The following is a 9,952-nucleotide window of genomic DNA, read 5'->3' as shown; positions in this document are numbered from 1 at the left end:
CAGCGACACATCCCAAATATATAAGGTCATCCAGAAAGGGTGTAGTAGTGAATTATATCATCGTCAATCGTCACTCGTATCATCTGCATACAATGTTTCATTTGTTTATGTAGAGTATTTCATATCAAGTTAAAGTATCTATAAAACTGGGAGGGAATTCGAAAAGTCTACTTTGAAGAAAAAAAAAGGCTCTGTTGGACATTACTGGGTTGCGTACATACATGATTTATAATACGACATATTCGTATACAAAAGTAAGATATACGTAACGATGTATGACTTCCTAAATATATCGAAGGGGTAAAGTCGAATCTGAGATGTCTAGTGTATCTGAGACCGATTCAAAAATCAATCCGATTTTTAAGGATCTTACAACTCTGAAAATAATATTCCATGTTTATCGGAAGCTGCCAAGTTTTAAAATATAACAAGCTAGCGAGTTCGTCGACTTCGTGAATTGTAACATGTTTCACGCTCAGTAATGAAATTCAATTTCCATGTTAATCAATCATGGACGAATGCTACCAATGTAGAAATCGGCGTTCTATAACGCAGCAGAAGGAGAAAGTCGAACTGCAGATGTTACTGATTTTTTTCTGACATTTTAAGGTACGAAAAGATACTTCATCGATTGAATGTTTAAAATTTGAATTGATTTACAGCTATAACGAATGGTATGATAGGTACAGATTATTTAATATTGGATGTGTTATTAGCTTGAGCAGATGAACTACCTGTAGTGTAACTTGTAAATGTAAGGCTGTAGTGCGTGCAGTGTACTGTATATAGGTTGAACTCCTGTTACCTAGGGATTGAGACGCCGTCTCCGTCAGAAGTTTCAACTAGGCCTGCTGTAGGCTTAACGTTAGGCTAGACCTGAAGTAACAGTTGTAACATGATACACTGTATCACAAAGTACGTTGGACAACTTCAAGTCAATAAGATTGGTTCATACTGTGGTTTATATCGCGGCGATAAATGTGAACGAGTCCTAAATGTTAAACAAACATTTTCATCGCACACTCATAGACCTATCGATAGGGCTGCGATGTGTATGAACTGTAATTTAGTTCTCTTGAATGTTACTTGTTAGTGCTTGGCCAACCTGGAATTTTGTGCAAGGGCCAGAGACTAGTGAAGGATTTTAAAAAGGAGGAGACTGCTCTTGGGTCATCGTAGACAACCTCTATGTTGGTGAGTATCTGTATCCATTCTCAGAAGAAAAAAAATGTTGTTAATCTCAAATGGTGCATATACTAAGGTCGATACAAGTAACTCAAAATGCAAGATTACAATTCTAATAAGTAATACAGTAAAGTTTAAGAAAATTCGAAATTCTCCTGCCTTTTCTTAAATTAGGTGGGTCAGATAATCTTTATGGGAGTGCCAAGTGTAAAATATAAAGGAAGGGTTGTTGCTGTGTGGTCATTGAAGCCAACACCCCTGTAAGGCCTATGGGGGATCTGGGGTAGACAGGGTATAGTTGTCCCATCCCCCCCTCATCGACCCAAAAATAAATAAAATAAAATGAAAATAGATGTCAAGTATTGAATTCTCAGGCATAGTTACGTTTTTCTAAGTAGTTCAAAATGGAAGTTCAAGGTGAAAATGGAAAACAAAGAGAGACCCTGTGTAAGTATACACAGTATGATACATTCATGTCAACATGGCCTTATGGGATGGTTCTGCATCAGTATAATGCCCCTGTATTTCCTGGAAAAAGTATCATGATCACTTTATGTTAGATCTATCTAAAGGATCCAGCATTGCAAAGGATCAATTATGTTGGGAGCATATATGCAAATTTTTACTTAAAGGCATTGAAGACTCGCCCCAAACAGCGTGCCGCCATCTTTAAAAAGTTAACTTTCCGTTGCTTGCAAGTGAAGTTTTTCTCTTGTCGCTACAAAATGCAGACAGCATGTGAAACGTGATACCTTGTTATCTTTAGCTGGACCTGAGATGTCCATCGCTGTATCGTTTGTACACTGTGCTGTGGGTATTGACCGCAGCTGTGTGTACTGACTGTACACTATAGTGTCTAATTACCGACGTAGCAAGCTGTGTGTGTATTTTCTGGGATCGATGGTGGTGTCTAACACTTCTGTTACACCTCATTCGAAACTAGGTCAGATTACCGGCATTAGACGTTTCTTTTTGCACAAGTCTTCACACCCTTTAAAGGTAGGAAAACAAACCATGAACTGACCAATGTAATGGCATACATGGGCTAGGTCGGACAAACATGTGTACCATGACTAGAAGTAAGAAGAGCTCTGTCAAGTTGCATGCACTATCAATGTTATTAGCATTTCAAATTCAACAGGCTGGTAATCAGTTATTTCAAGAGAAACAGTAAACAACCATATAGGTCTACCTCACAGTTAGAAATTTTAATACAGAGCCACTAATTTCTGTGTCACTTTTGCTTACATCTGTACAGAATCTCAAGAAGTAGATGACTAACAAACTCAAAACGGAGGACATCTTTAAGAGATCTCTGGTGATGTGTGTGAAAACATGAACATCATGTTTTTCAGATTTTCACTTTCCTTCCTTTTACTACCAGGTATGTTAATAATTACACAGTAGTTTATTTAAGAGGTCTTGCAACTTCACCAAAGCCTAAGATTTTTACATTAATATAGAGTCATTCTAATTGTAGTTTGTAATATATATATACTGTATATATATACATACATTTTTTGCAGTTAGAACTGCAAAAATCTGATTATAATATAACTTTATTGCTGTTAGATGGAAGTCATTTTATCACATTGTGGTCACCATTGCTGATGATATAGATTGTAAATATTTTCAATCTTGTGGCTTTGCGCTTGCAGGTGAAAGGAGTATATATACAGTTTAGGATATTCCCATGGCGTGTTTAGATCATGGTGAAGAAGATAGTATTTCGTAGTTTGTTTCTAGGACGCTTGAAAGTTTCTTTGCAAACTTACAGTGAGTAGATACCACTTAAGTTGTAGTTACACCCAGTTGAAGCAAATACTTTTAAAGTGGGTGTCCAATGCGGACAACATACATACAACAGTAACTTAACACTCTTAGCATACATCAGTGATAATGAAAAAAGTGTTCGCCATTTCATGTAGTGAATTGCAGCAAGGTGTTGTCCGAGGATATTACAAGCAACACTAAGTATGTAGCACGCAATCAAATGCCTAAGATGGTTTGGAAATAAATATAGGTAACGTGTACACAGCAAATTCATCTTAGATTTGGGGAAACAAAGCCGATCTATATAGTGTAAGCTGCTGTTTAGTTTGTACAGGTCTGTAACTAGACAGTCTACATTAAATTAGCAAATTTCGATACCATCTATATGTCATTATATGATACTGGGTTACTAAAGTGTGACATGCATGTTCAAAAATGAATTACACAAAGGTATCTATTTGAGTGCTGTTTCTGGTTCTCCAGTGAATGTCGAACACAATTAGTAATGTTAAAAGATAATACAGTATCAAGAAAGGTGGATTTGAGGCAAATAAAAAAGACAAGTGATGATGTTAACGTATGTTACTCGGTGTCCTACAGTTGTCTATAAACATAGCCCCTTCTCCATTAAAGTGAAGGGGATATATGAGCAATGTCAAATGATATCTTATGACACACAAAAAAAATTGAAGTACTTATCACATTCCATTGTAAGTTAATGAGGCTGATCATTTAGGACACCATAACATACGTTAACAACACAACAGGAATGTGGAGTTATAGAAGTAAGCCACTGGCTCAATGACAAATTTCATCAACTAGTTAGATAGAGTACCTTAGAACTACTTGGAAATGAAGTGTTTCCTAGCATGGAAGTTCTCAGTCTTCTCAATAATTTACATTCAAAGTGCATATTGTTAATGTATGTTATAAAGACACCAAAAAATGAGACACCATAACATACATTAACAGAGTATGCTTTGATGTCCTAAAACCATGTTTTAGACTCATTGGATGATGGAAATAGTTTAATTCTAATTAAAACATGGTGAAATATTAAGTGAGTTGAATATTCTGTGAGAATTCCTGCCATGAGCCTAAAATAGATTTTCACAGTAAACGTACGTTATGCAGGCTAGAAATGAGGACACCACACACAAATTGTGACTAATACAGAGAAATTGAACTGCTAGCAGTAAAAGAACTGTTTACTATCAATGTATGTGGGGTGTTGATCAGTTACAAATGTTTTGATATTCAAAACTATCAGCTGATAGTGAAATAATGCCCATTTAACGTACGTTATGTTGAGGACACCGAACAATTTGTACAGTTTAACAACCAATAACAAGTCTTTTTCACATGTATTTTTGAATGAATTTGTCCTCTGAGATGCCATTAGACCTATTCTCAGCATGAGTAGTGAGTTTCTGGGACTTGCAATCCCTAGTACACTACTGTACTGTGCAGTGTGTGATTAGGTTATAATCATGAAAAGTTGCCACCAGTTAACGTATGTTATGCAGGAGGACACCAAAAATATGTACGTTAACAAAGATGAAGATCTTTATTCTCCAGCAGTTCATGAGCATGGGTGACTGAGATTTGCAAGTGTAATTGAAGCTCTGCTTTCACTTGAATAGAAAATGCAAAGTCAAGGCATAATAACATGGGAAAAACTAAGAAAAGTGCATCTCAATTACAGCCATTTTCATAATGTCACATTTTGGTGTCCAAAATTAGCCCAATACTTGCAGTAAAACCCTCATAATTTCGCATCCATCCAATGTATGGTTGAATAACTATCAATGATATCTGATGGTATATTGACACAACCATTGAAAAGGGAAATACAAGCAAAGGAGTATGATGGATGGAAATTTCAGCAATATGAAAAAAGGGACATAAAATCTCTCCAGTATCATATATTTACATATATACTACTTTAAGTTCTCTCTTATTTATTTTTAATGTTCTTTTGACTCTCATAATGAACACTGATCAGTGAACAATTGAACTTGTAAGCTTATGATTCATTTCAATGGTTTAAACCTTCTTCTTTCTTGTAGTGTAGCATTTTGTCTTGGATGTTGCTGTGTACAAGAGAAGATTTTAAAGTTACTCCCGGACAGATAGTATGTATAGCTATTGGTGGCTATTTAGTATTTAGATAATATTGTATATTTTACTTGTACTTTGTTTATAACCTTTGACATTGCTTCACCAGCTGTGGTAGGGCTCATTCAGTTCACCCAAGAACCTTCATCTATGATAGCAAGACTATCTGAATCCATATGGTGGCATTGTACAGCTCGGCTCGTGGGTAGCAACACAGCTCTTTCCTACTCTTGGTTTAAGGGTGATCAGCCAATCATCATCAACTCAAACACAGAATTATTTCAGAATGGAACATTCCACATCCGGGAGGTCAGGAGAGTTGACAGTGGGTCGTACCATTGCAGGGCGCAGGGTGGTGGCGAGATTGCATACAGTGAAAGTTCTACGTTAAGTATTGCAGGTATGTCTATCTAAGAACAGACTATGTAGTTTGCAGTAATATTTTAAAATAAACTATGGTTTTTCCCAACTTCGTTTTGGTTGAGCATTCCTTTGAATTTGCTAAATTCAAGTCTTGTGCCAAATAGGGCAAAAATGATCAGATTTTTAAGAGAACTTTCTATTTATCTTTAAGCATATCATATATTCCAATTTGGAACAAAATGTCTGTTTGAAAAAAAAATATTAGTATAAGGAGTATACAAATAATGGTTATTTTACATGCAAACATTGAAAAGATGACATACATCATAATTTGATGTCTTCCTGCAATGATATTGTTCAGAATATTGATTTGTAAAATAAACTGGAAATTGGGTGTCAAGTGCAAACCTGAGATTGGAGAGCACCCTCAATTTTTGTTGTTCCTGGAACTAAAGATTTAACCACATATTTTACATATTGCTGGATTATGGAAGGCAAAGAAATTCCACAGCAACTAGCTGTTTAATATGCTAATATGAATCTAGTAATTGTGTGTCCACTTTAAGTGTTCACGCAATGACAACATATTAACGAGTGGCTGAAATCCTAACTAAAAGTGTTGATTTCCATAAATATTGGAAAATTGTTGTGCTATATATATCTCAACCGAACTCAGCTCGCTCATGCTATGAAAGTGCCCCTAACAGAACTGAGCACATTTGAATTTCCCGATATATGGGCCACAGATCAGGTTTTCAGCAGAAAGTTGATACTGGAGTTCGCACCTCCAGCTGTAGGGGTGGATGCTTATCACTGTTGTGTACACAAACTGCATGGCCAGGCAAGACCACTGTTTATTAAGCTTGAATGACTTCAGAGTTGGCTTCTTTGCAGAGTGCTCAAATAGCATGCTACAGTTCCAAAGAAAGATAATCTTCTTAGACAGATAAGACTCATAGCCAGGAAATCAGAGACAGTGGATTTGTTGACTCAAATGATCATCATTGGATGCAAGACTGCACAATTTCTGTCAAATTCATGTCATCTATATCTCTTTGGAACCAAACTCAACATGCTTTATCTCAACCAAACTCATTGTGCTATGTATCTTAACCGCTTTCAATATTTGTTTATTTTCTTTTTACTTTGTTATTTCTCCAGAACTGGCAGCATCATTTTCTATTAATCCTCAGTCCATGAGTATTAATTTAGGAAGTCCAATGTCTTTGTTATGTGCCATTGAGAGTAACCCTCAAGCCACTATTACCTGGTTAATGGATGGGTCTCCATATCAAGGAAGTGGTGTAACCATAGCAACAAATGTTGTTGACATGGAAACCCAGAGCACATTGAATGTGGCTGTTGTAGAACACAGACACAGTGGGCAATACACTTGCACTGCTAGCAATCCATTACTAGCTGGTGAAATGAGGCTTAGTGATTCAGCCACTCTTACTTTAATTGGTGAGTCTTTAAATTTTATACTCTAATCACTGAATTTAGCCATTGCATAGTATTTAATCAATTTGTTATTGAGTCTGCTACACCTGTTCAATTTGTTTCATTTAATAATAATGCACTGGTGACAACAAGTAATGTTTTTCAATTTTGTTTTCATAATATGTCTGCATAGTTTCGTGCAAACTGCATCCTGATGTAGTTAGTTTCAAAGAGATTCAATTTGACACAGCAGATTGAGTGATATCACAATTGCAATTGTGCCCAACATGTCTCTGGTATTTTATCTTGTGACAATCCAGGTCGTCCAGGGTTCATGACCTCTCCATCTCCTCAAGTTGCCCTGGTTGGTTCCAGTGTAACCTTTCAGTGCACCACTAGTGGTTCACCGGCAGCTACCATCGTATGGCAGAATGAAAATGAGGAGACCATCTCTGTAAGTCTTTGTGTAACCTTGAAGATGATAAATGGTGTTAATACCCAAGATATGTACTCCCTTATATCATCTAACTTTCACCCATCTCCCTCTCCCACAGTACAGTGTGGTATGGTGGAGTGAGGTGTGGTGTAGTATGCTATATAGTGTAGTTTGTAGTATGTTACCATATGGTGAGGTTTAAGTGTGGTCTGGTGTGGTGTTGCATGATGTAGATAGATGAAATATTTATTGTGGTGTAGTTTGATATGGTGAGGTTTAGGTGTGGTGTGGTGTTGTATGATGTAGATAGATGAAATATTTATTGTGGTGTAGTTTGATATGGTGAGGTTTAGGTGTGGTCTGGTGTGATGTTGCATGATGTAGATGGATGAGATGGGTAAAGGATTTAGTGTGGTTTAGTTTGATATGGTGAGGTCAGGTGTGGTCTGGTGTGGTGTTGTATGATGTAGATGGCTGAGGTACGTAGTTTGATGTAGTGTGGTGTAGTTTGATATGGTGATGTGTGGTGTGGTCTGGTGTGGTGTTGTATGATGTAGATGGATGAGGTAGGTAATGTGATGTAGTGTGGTGTAGTTTGATATGTTGAGGTGAGGTGTCTGGTGTGGTGTATGATGGAGTGGGATGCAGCATGTAGTGTGGTGCAGTATGGTGTAGTATGATAAGGTGGGGTGAAGTGTGGTGTGGTGTATGATGGAGTGGGATGAAGTAGGTAGTGGTGTAGTATGGTGTAGTTTGACATGGTGAGGTGTGGACTGGTGTGATGTTGTATGGAGTGGATTGAGTATGTAGTTTACTGTACTATGGTGTAGTTTGATGTGGTGAGGTGTGGTGTGGTCTGGTGTGGTGTTGTATGGAGTGGATTGAGTATGTAGTGTACTGCACTATGGTGTAGTTTGATGTGGTGTGGTGTGGTCTGGTGTGGTGTTGTATGGAGTGGATTGAGTATGTAGTTTACTGTACTATGGTGTAGTTTGAAGTGGTGAGGTGTGGTGTGGTCTGGTGTGGTGTTGTATGGAGTGGATTGAGTATGTAGTTTACTGTACTATGGTGTAGTTTGAAGTGGTGAGGTGTGGTGTGGTCTGGTGTGGTGTTGTATGATAGAGTTAGGTGGAACATGTCATGTGGTATAGTATGGTGTGGTGTGATAAGATGGGGTGATGTTTATAGTCTGGTGTAGTGTTTATGATAGAGTGGGATGCAGCGTGTGGTGTGCTAAGGTCGGGTGAACCTGTGTGGTGTGTTGTATTGTGATTCGGTGTTGTGCAAGTAGCATTTTGTCCACTTTAGGGTACTTAGGTTCTTCAGTTGAATTTGATAACATTGTGCTACTTTAATGCTATACTCCCATAAAACAAATTTGGTTCATTAACATGACAACTAAGATCCAGTGTCATTAATATAAAGTATGATTAATATTAATATGCAGAGTATCTTAGTGAATCAGTAATATTGACAATCAAACCAAACCATTACTACTGTAACTTTGGTCGTTAACTTACATGTTTAGTAACTGTTTACACGTCTCTTACAGTACTTAGATGAAAGTTCAACAATCTTATCATGTTGAGCAATTTGCGAGATCTAGATCTTGGTAACAGCACTGATCAAAGCAAACAGCTGCTTGTAGGGAATTAGCTGAAATATTTTGTAAGATGCCATTAAATGCTTTTAATTTGAACTGATATAGAAACATTTTATTCATAGCTTATTTTACCTTGTCAGCTATCGATAATATCCATGGTAACATATACATACTGGTTCTAATTTTAATAATTTTTCTGTTTGCTAGAATTCCCAGAGAGTACTCGTATCGACAAATTCGCTACGCATCACAGACGTTCGACTTTCCGATGGAGGTTACTATACATGCAAGGCCTTCAATGAGTATGGTGAGAACAAGGCCTCTGCATTACTGACTGTCACTGACTCCTTTGTACCGGTCGCCTTCACCAGGACCCCTGTAGATCAGACTGTCGTGGTGGGAGGTCGTGTCACATTTGCTTGTGAAGCCACTGGTACCCCAGAGCCCACTTTGACATGGACAAAGGTGAGGTATATTCACTTACCATGATGGATCCACCAGGTTAAAGCCATTATAAAGAACTATCATCTTAAATAGATCTTATTTTACACTCCGAACTTGTTCTAACGCTTGGGGGAATTGAAGAATTGATTGCACTAAAATGTACAATTTTGGAGATATTGAGAGATGGAGATTATTGTTTCGCTAAGATTAATCATATTTAGTTCTGGCAGGTTCACTGTACACTAAGGAAGCTTAAAGAGTTAAGTCGGCAGTAGTGATGTTTAGCCAAATATTTATCTGCTCTTTCTTTGTTAATATATGATTTTCTCATCAGTTTACAATGTCCATTCACTTGTTTTATAATGTTAAGCTTTTTAATCTAAATGGTTAAAATTTGCATCTCAATTGAACTCAATATACTTGTGTTATGGTTGTCGTTATTCAATACAAGGCTTAGACGACCCTTGGTTGTCTACCTGGTGTGTATATAAACTTCCCAGATTCATCTCGTGGACCCCTCTGGGCCTACCACAATCACCTTAGAGACCCAACTTTTATGGTCAACAAAGTGCCAAAGCTAATTTCAGTAA

The 9,952-nt window shown here is 37.3% G+C and overlaps 1 protein-coding gene across 4 annotated transcripts in view; it reads left to right on the top strand.

The window, feature by feature from the left end:
* The first annotated feature begins 135 nt into the window (after positions 1–135).
* The window catches only part of LOC139977671 (hemicentin-1-like), a 35,738-nt gene continuing 25,921 nt past the window's right edge, over positions 136–9,952 (top strand). Inside the window, exons 1-7 of one of the 4 annotated variants that reach the window (XM_071987152.1) lie at positions 136–609; positions 1,094–1,194; positions 2,444–2,569; positions 5,186–5,476; positions 6,601–6,903; positions 7,200–7,333; positions 9,126–9,383. In XM_071987152.1, coding sequence (XP_071843253.1) covers positions 2,521–2,569; positions 5,186–5,476; positions 6,601–6,903; positions 7,200–7,333; positions 9,126–9,383 — 1,035 coding nt within the window. In that variant the 5' untranslated portion in view covers positions 136–609; positions 1,094–1,194; positions 2,444–2,520. The other 3 variants (XM_071987153.1, XM_071987155.1, XM_071987154.1) reach the window with 3 other exon arrangements.

Source organism: Apostichopus japonicus, chromosome 12, assembly GCF_037975245.1.
Source record: "Apostichopus japonicus isolate 1M-3 chromosome 12, ASM3797524v1, whole genome shotgun sequence".
Taxonomy (NCBI): Eukaryota; Metazoa; Echinodermata; class Holothuroidea; order Aspidochirotida; family Stichopodidae; genus Apostichopus; species Apostichopus japonicus.
The sequence above is the reverse complement of the archived record's forward strand: the minus strand, read 5'-3'. Positions and strand labels throughout refer to the sequence as shown.